Here is a 21,316-nt window from a genome sequence, read left to right on the forward strand (position 1 = left end):
CTGATTTTAGACAAGCTGACGCCTTGTCTGGACTGATTGGTTCGTAAGTGAAATGGGAAGATACTTTGGTGGTAGCAACTGAGATGGAAATAGAAGTACACCGGGTATTGGAAGACGCAGCCGATGGTTTACCAGTTACTTTCAAAGCTATCGAAGAAGCCACGGAAAGTGACAAGATATTAAGAGAAGTTAGTGGTTACCTTCTCACTAAGTGGCCGAACCGTCGTTTCCAAGGAGAACTGCTACAATATCTTCACCGGTGGGGCTCACTCATGATTGTCAATTCATGTATGATGTTTGGCGGCAGAACTGTCGTTCCAAAAACATTGCGCCACAAGGTTCTGAAACAATTCCACAGCGGCCAACCCGGTATCAATAAGATGAAACCGTTGGCTCGAAGCTATGTTTAGTGACCTACAATGGGTCAAGATATCAAAACTAGATGCCGTAATTGTTCGTCGTGCCTGCAAGCAGCCGAAAGTCCAAAGAAGTGTGGACCACAACAATGGAAAAAACCTAATTGTCCCTGGGAGAGACTGCACGCAGATTTTGCCGGCCCAGTACGAGGAAGAATGTTTTCAATCATAGTAGATGCACTTATGGAATGGCCACAAATCCTTGCCGAGGCGAATTGCACAGCCAGTATTCTGAATTGTTGAGCTGCTTTGGAGTTGTGGAGACTTTAGTGACCGATAACGGATCACAATTCACTGCAGAACCATCCAAGCAATTCTGAAACATTAACGGAATTACACATATACGCTCATTGTCCTGGTACCATCAATCGAGTGGACACGCAGAGCGCTTCACTGACACATTTAAAAGAGCACTACTGAAAGGGGATACGAGGGGACAAGTCAGGCAACTTCAAAATTCTTAACAGCTGATAAAACTACGCGTAACCCTATCGTCCCAGATGGAAAGTCCTCTGTTGAAGCTATTTTCAGGGGAAGTATTCGGCGTCATGTTGCCACCTAAACGAGTAGATGGATGCAGACGAAACCATAACATCAGAAGTTTTAACGTGGGTGATAAAGTGATCATAAAGTCATACATATGGAGAAATCGTTAAGAACTGGAAGTCATTGAAAAGAGAATAGGAAATGTTCTGTACTAAGTGTGTGGGACTTTTTAGACGTGGATTAGACAGACTAATCAAATACACAGAGAAAAACAGACGCTAAACACGGTAGACAGTCGAGTGAGTCTTCCGCTGCAGATAATTACAGATACTCCGATAGCAAGAATCCCAACAGACACTCATAGATGCTGAATACCAAGAAAGTCTGAACGCCGCAGGAAACCAGTTATCAAGTTGCAAGTAGACCCGAAGAAGAAGTCTTGTTTTTTGGAAGGAGAGGTGCTGGGGAGATCCAGAAAAAGGCTCTGAAATCGCCGAAAAACATCTTAACCAACCAGCATTCAACAGAAGTTTTGCTAGAAACATCCAGAAAGTGGAAAGTTACATGTCGTGTTTCTGTTCGGATGATTACCCATACTGCTACTATGTTTAGTAGCGTTCCAGAAACTTCCGGAAGCCCAGGGTCATCTAGAATACTATAAATACCTTAGATTTTCTGTGCATAAAGAAACCTTTGCAACAAAGCGTCACTTCCATATTTCGCGTCTTTTCTCTCGTGTTCAAGTCGCCGTGTATATTTAGCCTGGGGGTTACTAGAAGGGCTTAGGAACCGAATCTAATATTCAACTAAATAATTGATCAGTTATTGACAAACATTTTTCTGACTGCATACCTGGATTACTTTTCTAACGTGTTTGTGAAAAACAACTCTCTGGTATTTTACTCAGAACTAGGTTATAGAGTCATTAGTGATGGTGGCGGTGGTATTGACCACAGCAATAGAAGTTAAATATATTTTTATCTTACAAATGCCTAAAGTGAAAATAAAATGGACTAATTACTCGGGATACTATTGGTTCTATATTCCACTACACAATGGTTTTCCATGTTATCATATGTTTCGAACTCTTCATAAAAAAGTTCGAGAAACTAGGTGGATAATCATATCAAGCTTTCAAATTTATTACAACTGTCCCCTTATCAATCAACAAGATACCGCACCATAACATGAAAGACTTTCAAATAATAAAAACTGTTGTAGAAGAACTACGTGACGAAGTCTGAACATGAATATTAAGAATTCTCCAAAATTTATACCAGTCATATTTACATGCAGTAAACAACTTTACTAAATGAAAAAAATCAGTTTATGTACACTAATTTGTTTTGAGTAAAAGAGTGAAACTTGAAATATAGTAAATTATCCCACAGTGCCCATGTAATTGACAGACTTTGAAGGATCTGATGGGAAAAACTTTTGGCATTGTGTCATTAGTCTTTTTATAGCTTGAATATATTTACGTTGTGTCTCATCGTTCAGAACGTGTGCTACATTTTTGGCATAGATTTTTTCTTGCGCAGTACGTGAGTGAATACCGTGATTTGTGACACCTAACGGCCAAGGAGCATTGCCAATAGCTAATTCTAAATAAGCATCATTGGCCTACAAAAGAAAACAGATAAATCTGAATGAGGATCATCATACGGACATTCATCTCTCCATAGAAAAAATTCATCCAAGCCTGGTCTTGGAGAATATATAAAGATTAATTGAACAATTTGAATTCATACTGCAATGAACAACACACGAAAACGTAAATAAAACATATTTAAAAGGATAAAAAGAGATGCAGTACATTATTTGGCATAATAGACTGAATAGTCTGTCTAGAAATCAAAACTTTGGCTACCACCGAAAACTAACAGTAGTAGACACCCATCGTACATGGATTATGAAGCTAGAAAGCTATATAGGCCTTTTAGCGACCTAATCAAGTCAGAGACAACTAATTTCTTGTTTCAGGTTTATCTAGATAATTATGTATTTTAACTACTTAATCCAACTAAGCGCTCCTGTAAAAAGCTTACAACCTACCATAAAGCTAAATGCAGCGAAATTCAGGAGAAACCATCACGGCGGTTCGTATTTTTTTAACCGCCTGTACTTTGTAGGGATGAGGCCCGAATACACTGGAACTCATTTGTCAAATATAGAATGCGATGAAAAAAACTCCATAAGACCTAAACTGATCATAAATCTCGTGAATAAATACGACTAAAAGATGATAACCATTGAAAATGTCTTTTGCATAATTATTCGAATATTTGCGAATTAAACAAATACAAGCGAGGACTCTGTCGCCGTATTGCACGCAATATGATAAGAATTCTTAACTGTGACCAAACTTATTGTATGTGATAAGGTGAATATTATCATTATTTTTGAACAAGCAAGAACAAGTCATCGTCACACAATGAATATCATTTCAAAACCATACGAATTGGTAGAACTTATAGATATTTAGTCACAAATACATTAATGTGGTAATTATTAGTTTATGAAATGAAAACATAAATGATAATAAGCTGCAAGTTTTGAACGATGTGATAATCTTCACCACTATATAATCAGAATAATCCAGTTATACACAATGCTTCAACTGTATCATAAATATTGGAAACAGATTACTGCTAAATAGATTTGTCTCCTAATGGGAGAGTTACAGAGACATCAGTTTGTTGTCAGTACCAGGAAAAGTTTTCAACAGAGTTTTGCTGAACCGGATGAAAGACGCAGTAGACGCTCAACTTCGAGATCAACAGACTGGGTTCCGTAAGAATCGGTCACGCACAGACCAAATTGCGACGCTACGGATCGTCATCGAACAATCGGTTGAGTGGAATTCGTCGCTATACATCAACTTCCTTGGCTATGAGAAGGCGTTTGACAGTGTGGATAGAAGAACCTCATAGAACCTTATTTGACACTATGGAGTTCCTGAGAAGAGTTTCAACATTATCCGGAACTCATACGACGGACTACAGTGCAAAGTCATGCATGGAGGACAACTGACAGATGCATTTCCAGTAAGGACAGGAGTCAGACAAGGCTATCGACTCTCCCCCTTCCTCTTTCTTCTGGTGATTGACTGGATTATGGAGACCTCGACATATGAGGGGGTGAAAGGAATACAATGGACATCTAAGAATCAATCAGACGATTTTGACTTCGCAGATGACCTAGCCCTCCTATCTCATACACACGAACAAATACAGATGAAGACAATTAATGCAGCAGCAGCCTCTGCATCAATATGCCTCAACATACACAAACGAAAAAGCAAGATCCTCAAATACAACACAGAGAACACCAACCCAATCACACTTGATGGAGAAACTCTGGAAGAGGTGGAAACATTCACGTACCTGGGGAGCATCGTTGATAAACAAGAAGGATCTGATGCAGATGTAAAGGCGAGAATTGGCAAAGCAAGGACCGCATTTCTACAATTGAAGAACATATGGAACTTAAAACAACTTTCAGCTAATTTCAAGGTCAGAATCTTCAATAAGAACGTCAAGACAGTCATAAGTACGGAGCCGAAACGTGGAGAACTACTACATCCATCGTCAAGAAGGTACAAGTATTTATGAACAGTTGTCTACGCAAACTACTCAACATTCACTGGCCGGATACTATCAGCAACAGCGTTTTATGGGAGAGGACAAATCAGCTTCCAGCTAAAGAGGAAATTAGGAAAAGATGTTGGAAGTGGGTCGGACATACATTGAGGAAATCACCAAACTGCATCACGAGGCAAGCCCTAACTTGGAATCCGGAAGGGAAGCGGAAAAGAGGAAGGCCAAAGAACACATTACGCCGGGAAATAGAAGCAGACATGAAAAAGATGAATAACAACTGGAAAGGATTTCCCAGGACAGTGTTGAATGGAGAATACTGGTGTGAGGCCTATGCTCCTCCATGAGGGATTACAGGTGTAAGATTTGTCTCCTACCATCTTGTGAAACATAATCACTAAGTCACTAAGTAGAACGTAAGTACACCAGTTCAAGTTGCCATACCCCATTAGCAAACAAAATTATAATTGTCAAGGCAAATCCCAGAATAGTAGAGGTAGTAATAGTAACATTCGTTATAAGAAATATCACTTTGCGTTTTGGTTTGATGGCCACTAGCTTTCTTTCAGCATGGTCCTGCACTCGAAAACATCGCCTGTCGAGATAAGAGGTGGTTGGGCATACGTAACACATATCCCAACCACTTCACTTGATGAAGATTTACTACCTCATCAGTCGATTACCCATCTTTACCTAGTATTCTATTCCTAAACCGGGCATTGCTTATTCCGTGGTCCCAAAATACTCGACCAATGCCTCGTAGACACTTATGACCGAATACCAGTAACCTACGAACATCCTCTATTATTAATGGCCATATTTCACATCCATTAAATAGAACGGAGAAAACGGCTGCACAGTAAACTCCCCCTCTTGTTAGAAGGCGGATCCCTCGCCTACGCCACAAGTGACGCAAGTCGGAAAAAGCCAATCGAGCCTCCTGAATCCATGTCGAGATTTCGTCAGACACCAAACCATCAGTACTCATGAGACTCCCGAGAGAAGTGAAGCGGTTGATGTGTTCAACTACTTCAGTCCCTATCACTCATTCAGACGATGATGCAAGCCAATCCTGTAGTAATATTTTACATCTGAAGTAAGAGGACCGCATCCTAAACATGCTTGCATTGTTGCTTAAGGTGATCAGAAGACTTTGCATTTTGTCAGCGTCTTCGACACATAAAATCATATCATCTGCGCGGCTCATGACAACAAGTAAATCTCCTGTTACAAGATCAACTCCTGAAAAGTCAGACGATGAAAGTGTTATCTCTCAAAGTATGTCTATGAAGAAGTTAAATAAAACTGAAGAAAATAGACAGTCCTGACGAACACTACTTGAAGTAACCAATTCCGATGACAGTTCGCCACCGATGAGTTATATATTCTCTTACCCTTATTATTACTGTAATTGTTGACGGATTGTTGTCGGCTTTTGCCATGCAAATATATTTACGTTTTAGTTGGGCTAATTACGTGTTCTTGATCTGAGTTGTGCTGAAGTCCTGTAGAATAGACACTTGGAGGGAATCTAGTGTAGATATTCGTCTTATGCAAATTAACGCCCCATTCGTGTAGATGAGAAATCCGGCTGTTACAACGCTGTACTTGGATCCTGTATCCGCGTTCTGAAAACGCAGCATATATCGATGGCGCGACAGTCTACAGTCCTAGTCAAAAAAGCCTGTGTTCCGATCTGACACAGCGTTCGAACATTAAAAGCTTCAACACACAGTTTCGAGCGCGGTTTCAGGAGAACTCAAAACGTTAACATTGGTGGTGGGTGGTGATACAGATAAATCAGAAGCGGTTAGTCACGGGATGAAAGAATTATTGAGAGATGGGGGAGCGATTCGATCGTCAACAAGATGATCTCAGGTGGTAGTAGAGGCATGAGAGTGGTCATCACTTCCCAGTTACACAAACCGTGGAAGGACATTTATTCTTGAGGGATTTTAAAAAGCTGGATTAGTGGCGGCCCTAGGGACCTGAGAGCGTGACCGCAGAGTTCAAGGGACAACTGCTTGAGGCTGATCACCCACAGCATTTTTATAAGAAGTTTTCAATGAGTTAGCTCCGCACTTTAGATGACCTCATTGTCGGAGACGGAAATCTGTGGGGTAAGGTGAGGTGTGATATTTTTAGGGCCGACCTTTTCTAACCCTCTCCTCCCTTTGTGAGAAGGCAGCATTGCTGGAGATGCCGGTTGCCTGAGGTAAACACCTCACTGTTGTCACATCCCTCCACAGTCAGAAGTACAACTTCAACCTCGAACCTTAAGTTGTTGCTTATAGTCTTACAGTTCTCCAACCAACCTCGCTGACATGGCAAAGCATAAAAGATATGCGTTTTAGCCAGTATAACTCGGTTGAGCCATCATGATGGGCAAGCCCGACCAACATGTTAAAGTAGCAGCTACGGTCGAGATGAAATATAATACAAGTGGATGAAACCTAAGAAAATGAAATGACATGGAGTAAAAGTTATTTTATGGAATTAGTGTGATCAAGATCAATAATTATTCAGTAAGAAGGAAAAACACTAGTATGCAGATATATCGACCTGATATTAGTTTATTTCGTCACAATCCAGGAAAAAACACTTAATAATTGCTTATGTATTTTATAAACCATAAAAAGCAGAAAGACAGCCCAACTAACCTTTAGGTAGTTCCGATCAATCATCAAAACCATGATTTTAACCAAGGAATTCAAAATATCATCTTTGCAACGCTAAAATGAATGTGATATTAGTAATGAAGGAATGAAATGACTTACATTATTCTGAAGTGTACGAAGGAGTGGTTTAATATACTCTACTGTTTGTGTATATGTTGCACTGGCCATTTTTCCAGAATACGATAGTTTTTCTTCTTTAGTCCTGGTATTCAAAGCATGACCCCATTTTGACAAAAGGAACTAACCGAAAAAAATTAGTTTGCAATGTAACAAACTATCATGTTATTGAATAAGTATGCAAAAATGAGAAAGTTCGAATAAATAATCATTTATCAGAAGGGGGTTTTGTGGAGATTTAAGTAATTTTGTTATATATAGTTGAGATCATGACTCATGATCTCAACTGTATATAAAAAATAATCTTCTACAAAAAAAACTATAAGGAATACGTAGATTATTGCTAGCTTTTATAATCAAGAAAAGATCGCATTGTGAATCGACTCGTTATTAACCAAATCTTACTTTCATTAAATATGATTAATTAGGCTAAAAGTGATGTCTTCATACTTATCTAAACTAATTTTTTAAACAGATTTAAGACACCGATGACTTCAGCATGCATATATATACTGACCGTGGAATGCTTGGCATATGATCATTTTTGTAGACCGGTAACTGGCACTTAGTAAGTAGGTGAGAATAGGAACTCGCAACGAATTATATGCAGTTGGGTCTTCTTTAACCACACACAATGTAATTTACTACTCAAAAAAATTAGGCGGGTATATACGACTCGACAAAAATGGAAAAGACAGAAATATACAGATTTATTTGGTAGAACACGAAACCTTACAACTGTACATTTAAACTTGTTGTAACATTTCGTGAAGTTACGAAAATAAAAGGCATTAGGGAACAAACAAAATGGAAATGAGTGGAAACAAAGTTATTTATTTATTTTTGTGCAGCCGAGTCAGTAAAAACTCCCCAGTGACATCCATAGCCATAAAACTTAGGCTGCTCCTGGACCCAGATTTAGTGGTTCACTGTCGCTATATAATCAGAACAATTCGCAATCTAATTCTCAGCTCGAAACGTTTTTACGAATGATTACAAGAGTCAATAGTCAATCACTATTTAATCGTATTGTATGCCATTAGTTTCTACGGTTAACCAGCTTACTTTTTTATGATAAAATGTGAAGAATGGGAAGAAACTATTTTCATAATAATCGTTGAGAACATAGGACATATGGTATTAACGACTAGTTACTAAACTCATTAGTCATTTAATGAAGTGAAATCTACACCTGAGCAACTAAAAGAGATGCTAGAGGCTGCATACTATTGATGTAATGCAAATAATTGCATAGATTAAATAAGTAAACTGTAGAAAATCCCTAACATTTGGATATAAATGTTGAACAAGGTTAGAATCTATGTTTATGATATAAAGATTATTTAAACACCGATTAGTCGTTTTACTTCTGTGAATACATGTTGGCGGTTTGTCTATAATGACTTACAGTTCTGAAGTGTTATAATAAAAAATACACGCTTAAAATGATGGAACACTAACAAAATAATTATTTGAATGGTATTATGAGTGATATCTATTTACAAGTTTGAGCCTGCTCGTTCGTTACACTCAATAAGTCTTCAAACAAATAACAGACAAAAAGACTAAATAGTTAACCACACAACCAAAATCGCAATGTTCTTCGTCTTGTAAGCGTAATGAAACACTTTCTTATGTAAAAACTTACGGTACAATATGAAACTGACCAAAAATTATGTAACGTACGATGTTCATGCAGTGAAATAAGTAGGTTATTGAACATGCAATTAATTTGAGACTTCAGATATTGGTCAGTTATCTATCTGTTACGACAGCTACCTCTGTGGTAACATTTGTAAAACATTACCAATTCTAGCTTTCCTCGTATTCTTCGTTTTCTTCTATTTCTTCCATACATTGAATACACTTTACCAATAAAATCTGATATATTTGTCACTGCTGTATTTCGGAGAGTGAAAACAGTACGTTACCTTTTTTTAGTCTCTGTATTTACCGCATAATCTGACCAACAGTAGTATGATCATGAGCTTTTATTTGTTTTGTCACAACTGAAACCTTCAGAGTTCTTAAGAGCTTGTTTTGTGTGTACTGTGTTCTGGTTGGATAAACCAACTTGATAACGAAAGGCCATTTACCACATATTTAAACTTGAAGTTAAAAAGCTTGGGGTAAATCCTGAAGCGGGTGTCTTGAGTGAATAAGAGTTATCAATGAGTTCAGTTTTCGTCAGTGACTTCGCTCCATAATTATTCCCAACAGCTGGCCTGTTACTTTGACCAACATTTTCATTCATCACCTATTTTTAATAGAATTGGAATTTGAACTAACAATATACGAATAATGCTCAATTTGGTTTGCAGAGAAACATTATGTCAAGCACATTGGTAAATTATAGCCGTCGCCTTAACGTGGTGAAAATGACTTTTATTCATCCAACACAAGGCATAATTCACAACCACATGTTGACCATGGAAAAGCTTCATGAAAACTCAAAACCATAAACAATAAGGAATCTGGTAAGGTTACGCTTGAAGAGCTGGGCCGAACATTTCATCATACACTGCATGCCACAAGATTGGGTTCGTTGTTATTAAGTTTTTAAAAGTACAGTGGATTTATCATTAGTGGAATATCATTCAAACTGATAAAAATATTTAGGCAAATATAAGGTTATTAAAGGTTGAGAAGCTCACCTTCAGATAGCGAAGGGTGTGGTCGATCACTTGATCGTGAAACCCCTCGTCAAAGTCATTGGTACATACAATATCTGGGGCAAGTTTACTAATGGTAACAACTGCAGTCGTTGCGTCATCAGTAGCAGTACCCTCTTTCATGGTGACATAACGGGCTAAATCTATCTTTATCTTCTCAAGTTCGTCTTCTGTTAATACATTTTCTTTTGTTTTTACATCCAAGGTAGAGGAGGTTGATGAGCTATCAACAGACTGAGATTCGGAAGCTGATTTTCCACGACCTGAGGTGTAAAACTCTTCATCCTCAGCATCATCCAACTAACAACAATAATAGGAGATCTAATAAACTACCTTATCTAGTGCTGCAATTAGATCATTGCGCAATCCTTTTGATTCAGGTTCTAAAAGTTGGACCCTTTTCAACCGTTGGAAAGTGTCATAATCACTTTCACCAAATAATCGTATGGGTTGATTTCGTTCCCTTAGAAGACGAATAACCTGAAAACGAAGTGTCGGAAGGACGCACAAAATTACTTCTTTACGAGGCATAAGCTTCCCTTTTTCTCTTTCTTCCCGACTTCTTTCTTCGAACTTTTTCAACAAGAGATCCTCTTCCTCTGTCTATCAATAACATTATCCCCTCGGAAATAGACGCACACCTTAGTCCTAAAATTATAATCTTCATTGTTATTCGCTTGTTCTTTGATACGTTTGGATTTGCTGAAATATTCCTCTTCTTCCTTTTGTTTTAATAGTGAACGCTTAAAGAACTTTTTCTCACACTATTTACCCAAATTACGACAAAAACCAGGATTATTATACATACCAATCCGCTGCTAACTAGCTTCTCACGTTGCCTTGCTATTTCTGCTTTGACAAGATCCATTGTAAAAACAATTACTCCTGTAAAATATAAAACATTACAACTTAAGACTTTTAAGGTTTTTATATAAACTGTCTTGATTTAAAATAGAGTTGTTGAGAATGTGCGGAATTCGAGGCATTATAACCTCGCGACAACCATATTTTGGTCATAAACCACGAAAATACGTAGTCATTAAAATAAACACAATATTACCCGACGTTCTGCGTTGCTATTCTCATTTGTGGTACTAAGTTCCTATACATTAACTTGTGTATTTATAGTGAAAAACAAAGTCACATATGATAAAAATATTTGACTGGGCAACGACCACCAGTTTGACATAAAAAGTCACTGAGGTAATAATTTTTATTTATGCAAGGCTCACTTCGCTGGAATTATTCATTACTACGCGCTCGGCTTATCAAAACCTAATGAAGTTTACGATAGAGCCAGTTTAGGACCTCGTGATATTCTCTAACGAGTTGTGAAATCATGGAAATGTGAGAGCACTACCTTTTTCGATTTGTGATGAGTGCCTATCGCTTTGTTCAGATCTCATATCAAGTAAGGACGTCAAGAGAATTAGCCATAAGTACATATGTTTCTAATAATTGGACTAGTAAAGAAGGTTAGACTATTGATTAATACTTAGTTCTTGGGGAAAAAACGATGTTTAGGGAGAAACACTTAGAAAATGATGTGGCTTGCAATTAGTTGCAATTGGAGAGATTTATTCACTTCTTGTCTTCCCTTAGATTTAAAGTTATCTAGCATTTCTTTATGCACGAATCCATTCTCTCCTTTGGAATTATATCATACCTAGTCTTTCTCATCATTACGGACACATTACTCCTACTATGTTAGGGCTTATCTTACTGATTATATTTTACTGTGTTAATGTAACACGACAAATCTGACTGGTTTACAAGTGCCAGATTCTACGTTGGGCGCTGACTGGCATAGTATTGTCATGGAATTCCACATTATATATTCAAAGTACGAAATAAAGTTTGGTTTTCTGCACAAACCGTCTTTTCATCATCACTAGCTGGTGAAATCTGAAAGTGTTTTTAAGGTAAATTTCCATAAAGACTAATTAAGGAGTGATGAACATACGTGGCGCCTATAAAACTGGAAGTATGAACGAGCTTTTATTGACTTAAACCATTTACGCGGCGAGACTATAATTTATGGACGAATAAGACTTAAGAGCTAACTCATTCACTTGGCTAAATAGTTTTGGCATTATAGCTTATGTAAGTTCGTGATGAAAACCCCAAACCTAATCCCTAACCCTGACTACCAACTGTAAATATTAATCAGAATTCCTCACACTGGTCTATAACCCTCATTTAGCCGTAGCATGTAGATGAGCATTTTCAAGGTCTTTTCAGCCCCACTCAAAAGTCGTTCACAAATTATAGTCCCAACCGATTCCGACTTTTTATTCTTAATTACCATGTGGATGTGTCCCATAAAGCAAACGAAGATAAGGTTTCTACATCGATATAACAGATGTTGTTTCGAAGCCTACACTTCGAAAAATTATTACAGGAACACTTTAGGCCTCAAAGACATAAAAAAGTATGGGCGAAAGCATTGCAGAAGTATCTAAACAGATCTTAGGAACGTCAAAACTATGCACTAACAGCTTATTGGTGTTACTGCATACCAATATTAAATTTGTAAGTGGATTTTCTAGTTTATCCACGAGGTAAACAGCACTCATTGTTGAAGCCTACAATTAGGTTATTTTCACCCTCCTTGAACCAAAATATCCGTAAATAAAACACTCAGTTCTTCACATTAATTAGGACGGCTTAAACTGCTAACACCATATAAGCTTTAGCTTGATTATGGGTTGACTAGACTCCAGATAAAAAAATATCAAAGGAACAGTGGCTTTTATATGGATATTTTTACACATGCACATACGCTACGTTAACAGCTGCCTTGAACACAAAACGAAATTGCCGCCAGAAGATACGGTCCTCAGTAATAAGGATAGGAGGTCTATTGATCTATATTAATCCTTGCAGTTTGTAACACTGTGAAGATCCAATCTCGTTTTGAATATATTAAAAGAAGCTGCTGATATTATGGGTTCTGATAGAGAATTCCAGTAATTCACTAGACGTAGACGATTTGATCTCGGTTTTAGAACTTCCTTCGAATGTCCTCCCAAATGAACAGTCATAGACGGAAGGAAAAGATAAGGCATATTAATACCAAGGTCATCGTTTAGTATACTATAATTCAATATTAGATCATCCCTTATTCTGGGGTAAGACAACGAAAATAAGTTAAGCTGTTTCAGTCTGTCTTCATAAGATAGGCCACAGAGACCTCTTACCATTTCGGTCCCTCGTTGTTGAACTCCTTACAGCATATACACCTCATACTTGAAACAAGGACTCGCCACTTGAATCCTATATTCCAAATGTGGTCTCGCGAAAGTCGAGTATGATAATCTATCAATTCGTCATCGAAAAGGCCTACGAATAATCCATAATACCCTGTAGTCTTTTGCAGCACTATCCTTACAGTTACTAGTAGTTTTGAAATCATTGCTTAGTATGACTTAAATCTTTACGGTTTATTACTTTGGATAACAGGAATCTACGTAATGAGTAGTGATACGAATCATCATAGTTATTGAATTGCATCACCACACTCTTGTTAGAATTCACTTCGAGTGACCGTTCATCCATCCATGCCACCAATGAGTTGAGATCATCCTGTATTACTATTATATCTGACGTGCTGTATATGGGTCTCCAAACCTTTATGTCATCGGCGGAGATAAGAATGGATGACCTCGCCACAGTTGATAAATCATTTACATAAAGTAAAAAGAGAATTGTGCCTTGGGGAACCCCACTTTTTACAGGTTCCCAAGACGATGAAGCTCCATTTGCTCTTACTTTTTGCCTCCTGTCATGTAGAAAGTCACTTATCCAGTCTATGACCGTATAATTAATTCCAAAAATTTCCAGTTTTAATTTGAGATCAGAATGGGAGACCTTATCAAAGGCTTTACTCAGATCAATGAAAATTACATCTACAGGAACATTTCGGTATTTTGCCCCAACCCAATCTTCTCTCGTCATGAGCAGACTTGTCAAACATCATAGAACTTTCCGAAAACAATGCTATTCCCTGGATAAAACATGACGCCCTTCCACATAGCTTATAGCAGCCATTCGAATAATTTTTTCCATCAGTTTTACAACTGAACTGGTTAAGCTAACGGGCCGATGGTTACTAACTAAATCTCTACTCCCCGCATTATACACCGGACTAATTATTGCATCTTTCCAGTCTCCTGACAGTCTGGACTGCCGCGGAGACATATCAAACAGTATAGCTATATGACATTAAATAGGAATAATATATATTTGTAAAATCTCAGCGAATGAATTTGTAGTAAATCCAACGTTTCGCCTGGCAATCTGGTCCAAGCTTTTTCAAGGAATTATAATCAAACATCAAAATTGTCGAATATAAACAGGTACATGGTTCTTCGTTTCATTGTACACTGAATAGGTCATCCAATCAACGTTAAAAATGTCTAAACTAGGTATGTGTATTAGTGTGTAAGAGATGTGTGATGTGAAATGATAAGTGTGTTAAGATAACATACTGTATAGAAAACGTAAGTGGTGAGGGGAGAAATTACATTCACACTATATATTGTCTCTTATCGGTGAATTTATAAGGAAGCATACAATTTGTAATATATGACATGAATCATATCTGTCGCAGCATGTACAACATGAAGATAAATAAACAAAATAAAAATAATAAAAGGGTGAGATTTGAAGAGTGTAAATTTTTTTTAAAAAACTGTATGTATGTGTCATTTTTAATGTTCCAGTGAATTGTTTAACAATTCCGATAAGACAACTGATTGGAATCATTGAAAGCAATTGTTGTCATTTAGATAATACGAAATAGATAAAAACGTTAAGGAGTTCAGGTTTTTACTTATTAATGATTAGCTGCCATGGCACTGCTAATTGTATTCCATCCCTCCTATTAATATTGTTAGGATTAGCCCAAATGTATAGGGCTTCAGCTGTTTGTCTTTCCTTGTAAGAATTGAAATCTTTTTGAAGGATTTTTGTGTGAACGAAATCAATTGTATGACCCGATTCTATCGAGTGTAATGCTATCACTGATTTGTTCTCTAGTTTCCTTACATCATCTGAGGATTTAGGAATGTTTTTCAAACATTGTTTGTGTTCCTTCACCCTCACATTCAGTTGTCTTGATGTTTCACCTACATACGTTGCATTACAGTCACTACATTTGATTTCATAGACACAATTTTGTTGTTCTTCTTTGTGAATTGGATCTTTAATTCTTACTAACTTTGATCTTAGGGTATTGTCTGTTCGAAAAAATACTCTTATATTTTGATTATTTAAGATTCTTCTAATATCTTCTGAAATACCTTTCCGATATGGGATCACCACTGTGTTAACCCATTCCTTTTTCTGTAATCTTTTTGTATTATCCATACCGTCATTTCTTTCATTCTTAATTATTCTTTTAATAAAATCTTTTGGATAATTGTTCATCATTAGGCTAGATGTAATTAAATTTATTTTCTTTTTCATATCGTTTGGTTCAGTGACAAGTTTTTGAGCTCTTGTAATCATATTTTTGACCACCGTTCAGCAATTACATCCGATAGGGCTTCTATAATCCTAAAATGAATATCATCGAGACCTCTAGACTTATCAGGTTTGGGATTCTGAACCTGTCTTAAGACAGCCCATTAACAACCCGCCACCATCCCAATTATTAGTTGGTCGTTTCTCATTACTGATAGAAAACACCTTACTGAAATATTCCGATAAAGCTTCAGGTTTTTCGGCATCATTCCTTGCCAATATTAACAGATTTTCCTGTATCGAAAGTGATGGGATTCCATTGCTTCTCTGAGTTCGCCTTTTCATATGCGAGAATAACAGTCTCAGACTATATTTACAATCCCTAATCAATTATTTTTCATACGACCGTCTAGTCTTACCAATTAACGCCTAACAAGCATTCCTAATCTTACAAAAACTGGATTTGTACTATTCTAAGCCAGTAGAGATGAACATATTCCAGTGCTTTTCCCTACGTCTAAGAAGTTTCTTGACTTGTTTAATTATTCATGGTAGACTATTATTCGGTCTACATGGTACCAGTTATGATATGAACGAAGACGTGACTGAAATAAACTTGCCTTTAAATATATACCATGCTTCTTCAACTGATGAGCTAGTATCTACTGACCAATCTGTCTTGGAAGCACACTCCTGAATGGCTGATATGTAAGCTCTCCGTAAATTTGGGCGAGGCTTAACCTGATCGTATATCATGTCACTGGCTATAAATGTGAATGACAAAACAGCGTAATCACTATTCACTAACAATGGAAGAATATATAGGTTGGCAATATCCTCAGTCGCATGAGTGATTACCAAGTCCAACAGAGAAGAACCTTCGTTTACACCAAAACGTGTGGGTTTAGATACATGCTGTACTAATGCATGCCCCATCACTGTTACCAGGAACATACTATCAAAAGAGTTTATAGATCCTTCCGTGGTCATTTCAGTCAAACCGATGTAAGGCACATTAAAGTCTCCTAATATCAAGCATCTGTTATTTACACTTCATAGCTGAATGTGCTTTAAAACAAAGTCGTCAGCTAAGCAGATTGGGCTGCGATAAATGACACCGAGTACAAATGTACAATATCCGATAGCGAGCTCACAGCTAATGACTTCACAAGTTCCACTACTATGGGATTCGCAAACAGAGGAGCGGATATTTATATTATTGCAATGTATAAAAGGACGACACCTCCCTTCCTGCATCTATGTCTATCACTTCTTAGGCAGTGGTATCCGGATAATTCTGGAGTGATGTTGAAGTCATAGACTAACCAAGTTTCTGTCATAGCTACAATGAGTGGCCCTAACTTTTCCACTAATGCTCATAGTTCATAGAATGTATTTCTTAGACTACGAGCATTGGCATATAAAACTCCTAGGGAGAACGACCTATCCACACATGCCTTGGTAGCATTCGATTCCAAGACCTGACTATCCGAAAACCCACTAATCGGAGATTATCCTCCCCGTTTTGTCGACGGTTTTCTAGTTCAGCCAATGCCGTCTTCCTTTTTATTCTATCCTCAAGAGACATATCAGGTCTTACTCGAATGTCGACACTGTCATGACTACGAGCGCTACTTAACAGAGGATCACGTTGTTCCTCCGAACGTAGGATTACCTTAAGGAGTCTTTATGGTCGGAGTTCAGCACTATCGTCGGTTCTTTTACCTATTCTCATCGAATTTTGACTTGAACTGCTTTAGATTTATCTGGTAAGATGCTACGGATAAATTCGTTGACCTTTCCCAAATTATAGGCGTGTCTAATTTGGGAATCAGGATCGTTTGACTTTATCAAATTACTCACAATATTATTCGATGAGATCGAATTCTTCTCAGCCATGCCAAGGTGGAGTTCTGTCTTACTATCGAACTTTGGTACTGTATTTTATGACTCAGAACGAGAGTTCACCAATGACTTGTCAACCAAATGTGTACCGCTTATAGCTTTTTTCTTTTCACTTCTTTTTCTCCATACTGCCATCCACTTTCCATCAATCTGGACATCCGTACAGGGACTGTTAAGGACGGTGATGGTTTTATCCGTGTCTTCAATTTCTACAGTGGGCAATATCTTCGTGTTAAAGGTGGTTTCCCACTTGGTAACTACTGAATTCTAAGTCATTCAGATAATTTCTCTAAATCGTTTTGAAGCTTTTCATATCTTGACGTTGAATGGTTCAAATAGTTCAATCGGTTCTGGACGGAATAAAAGAATCATTCGTTTAATGGGTTTCCGTATCTAGTAGCAGTGGATCGCCGATGCCCCGAGGTAAGAACCTAGGTATATTTAACGGTAAATCATAGTGGGATACTGTCCTTAGCCTTTAGTAATACGTCACGTTTTCTCTTGGAGGGCTCCTGGAAAGTATCTTGGATTATTTCAGCTGGCAGAGAATTACAGCATTTGACTACCCTGAAGAAGTGTAAGGTGCTTATACAGTCCGTTTTGTCATGTTCTGTCTTCACTTTTTGGGTGTTATTCTTAATGTTTGTGTTGGGACTAAGCTTAAGTAGGTGTTTAAGGGTATATGAAGAAGTGGTAAAGATACTGTAAGCCATCGGAAGGTCACCACTAAGACGCCTGTAATCTAATGGGCAAAAGTTCAGTGATTGGAGGCGCTTTTCGCAAGGCTCGAATTTGAGTCCCCAAACTGATTTCGTGGCTCGCCGTTGGATACGTTCCAATGTATCCTTATCCTTTTTGGAGTGAGGGGGAAATACTATGCATATGTACTCTAAATAGGGACTAATAAAACCACTGAAGATTATGCGGAAAATTCTTCCATCGAACTGGCCGAAAATGCCCTTCAACGTTGCCAATACAAAAATTGCTCGAAAGGCATTTTTGTCTCAGTTGGTGCAAGACTTCAAATCGCAGAATACCAGCACTCCTAGATCTTTTTACTTCGGATACCACTATATGAGTGTTATCTAAGTTGTATTCGTAGTCTGCAACATGTCTTAGATGGACTACTTTACACTTTGAAGTGTTAAAGGTAAGTCCGTTGTTATCGGCTCAACTTTGATGACAAGTCAGAGCATCCTGAAGTGCCGGTTTATCATATTGGTTACGTACTTCTTTCCAGAGTTTCACATCATCAGAGAAAAGTAATAAATCTGACGATACCTGCTGTGAAACTCCGTTTATATAAACTAATAAAAGAAGAGGTCCTAGTACTGAACCTTGGAGGAACCCAATATGAAATTCCATAGCCTAAGAGAAAGTGGAGTTTACCCTGACATTAAAGTGTCGATTTTTTAGATATGAGGTTAGCCAACCAATTAAAGGTGATTTGATACCTAATCGCTTTGGCATTTTGATAAGACATATATGGTTGATCCTATCAAAGGCCTTTGAAAAGCCAAGGTAAATGACGTCAACCTTTCCCTTGCAATCAAGGATGGTTGTCAATCTGTCCACGCGGTCAGCAGGTTGGTTATAGAAGAGTGATCTTTTCTGAAACCATTCCGTTGGGGTGAAAAGAAGTTTATGGATAATAAAGAGTCGTCTATACCGCCATATATCAGCGACTCCATAGTTCTTGAGTGTATAGAGAGAAGTGCTATCGGTCGGTAGCACTTCAAGGTTCCCTGCGTCGACCTCCTTTGAAAATTGGTATGATTTGAGCCAGCTTCCAAATTTGGGGTTATGTGCCTCGGCCTAACGAATGTGAGAACATCAAGCTAAGCGATGTCATTAAGATTGAAGCTGCTTCCCTCAGTATAGTAGAATGGACCGTATCCGTACCAGGAGAAGTGTCTTGCTCCAGGTTCTGAAGTTTTTAGTACACCAAATCAGCGCTCCTGTTCACTTCTGAAAGTCCTGCGAAGATGTGGATGAAGCGCTCATCAATACAGTTAGTGTAGGTCGGTTGAAATATCAGAAAGTATCGTTCTGACAGAAGGTAGGCGGTGTCACCGTTGTTGTTGATCGGTCCATTAAGACTTAGCAGCTGAGATCTTCAGTTTTGGCTTGTCAAAGAGAGGCTGCATAACGGGATAAGCTTTTCGGATTGGAGAAAAATTTATCAATAACCTTTACCTGGTGCTGAAGCCTGTCTTCTCTTATTGCTTTTGTGTATGCGTTCCTTATTTGTTTTCATTGTCTGTATGTACTGTTGTTACCAGCTTGTTTGTATTATGAACAGCGGTGCCTTCAGCGGCTTAGCAAGCGAAGAGTGACGTTCTTGACAACTGTAGGTTGCTTGCAGATTGCTGGAGTAACAGACTTCTTTTTAGCATATAAGATCGTGTACAGTAAGAAACCTCAATGACCATCCACACCAAACTGAGGGTGAACTTCCCAGTCCACTTGATGCAGATTGTTCTGCAAAACTGGCATATCTAACCGTTCGAAATTTCATTGTCTGTTGTTCTTAGGATGTCTGAGCTCATTTTATCTGATAAGACTGAAGACTATGATAGCATGATCACTTTTAGCCAGGTGGACCAAGATTGAGAGGTTGTTAATTAGGAATTCCTCATTTGTAAATATACAGTTCCAATCTTCTTTTGTTCTTGATCCCTACATCATACGGTCTATCCGGATGCATGTGGATTCCATTTGACAACCGTCGTCTATTGGCACGAAATGCTTCGAGGCCAGCAGCCGCCATATGGGTGGACGAGGAGGTTATCTTCACTAGCTGTGGCTTAGAACCCTCGTTCTTCTTGGCTAATCACACCACTTCTTGAGCTTCAAGGATTGCGCTATGAATTTTCACCCGAGAATATCAGGGTCTGCGTAGTCAGGGTTCATGTCTTCTGAGAAACTTTACACAGTGATAGCTTTCTGTGAGTCTCGCAAGACTCATTGGGGATGGTCCTGGTGAAATTACGCTAGGAATATGATAGATTAGGCAGCATTCTTACATCCCCTTCTGATTCCAGCAGGTGGTTCGCCAGCAGAACATGCTCTACGTCGGCAGTGTTGATGAACGGTATGCTTAGGCGATTTTAGCGTTTGGATTCCCTCGAGTGAACCGTGTAACGGTCAGTAGTTTAATTTCGGATAGCTTGAGCTTCCAACACTTCTCAGAGCATCCTGTTATTTTTAACCCGCATACCAAGAGGAAGGTCGAATATGTCTTTTGGGTTCATGATGATGAAAGAATCATCTCGGACCATCATCGTCTTCCCAGATTTTCTGATAAATTGAGGTGGGAGTCCTATTTGTTTGACAGGTGAATTTCGTTTAAGATTGTCGTGCTATTTGTTTACTGGTTGTACAATCCTAGGGGTAGATTACATGGTCAAATCACTAGCTGACTTCACTACAAGACATAAGCAGTTCCGAGTTTTTATGGTAACATTCGATCCTTTTTAACTTTGCTGATGAGCGCCCAAACACCCACAAAATGTCTGGGGACTACAGTTGCATTTGGGGAGCCTGTGCTAAGAGAGTCTAACATCGTTGATGTTATGATTGTAATGAGCTTCAGAATATGCTCACTAGTGTCGACGCGTATTCTATCACCACAAATGTTGTCAAGGTCCCCATTTTTTACTTTACTAAGCGTCTTTGTTTATCCGTCTTGGGGCTGTCTTTTTCGGATTTGTTGACAACCTTTTTTTACAGACCTGTCAAGAGAGTAAGGATGTTGTTCGGCAAGTTCCCTGAGTTTATGATGCATGTCCCGAATACTCACTAGCGATCTGACTTGCCAAGTCTACTGTAACCAGTTACTGAAAGATTTGTGCATGCTTCGAGAAACCAACCGTTGTATTTGTCATACTGCATGACACGTGTGACAAAAAACGGCATCCTGACCGCTGGCATGAGTTCTTCATGACCATGGTGTTATGAGATATATCCTAGTGAGT

At 38.3% G+C, this 21,316-nt stretch overlaps 1 protein-coding gene across 1 annotated transcript; it reads right to left on the minus strand.

Annotated features, from left to right (window-relative positions):
- Positions 1-1,760: 1,760 nt before the first annotated feature.
- Smp_059360 (pre-mRNA processing factor, putative) lies at positions 1,761-10,836 on the minus strand (the record flags this gene model as incomplete). Its single annotated transcript, XM_018792759.1, has 8 exons — positions 1,761-2,525; positions 7,162-7,233; positions 7,279-7,419; positions 9,951-10,268; positions 10,302-10,448; positions 10,485-10,571; positions 10,610-10,732; positions 10,777-10,836. 8 exons carry the CDS (start codon positions 10,834-10,836, stop codon positions 2,283-2,285), a joined length of 1,191 nt encoding a protein of 396 aa, XP_018644273.1. The 3' UTR covers positions 1,761-2,282.
- Positions 10,837-21,316: the final 10,480 nt, after the last annotated feature.

The sequence above is a fragment of the Schistosoma mansoni genome (genome assembly GCF_000237925.1).
Source record: "Schistosoma mansoni, WGS project CABG00000000 data, supercontig 0129, strain Puerto Rico, whole genome shotgun sequence".
Classification (NCBI taxonomy): domain Eukaryota; kingdom Metazoa; phylum Platyhelminthes; class Trematoda; order Strigeidida; family Schistosomatidae; genus Schistosoma; species Schistosoma mansoni.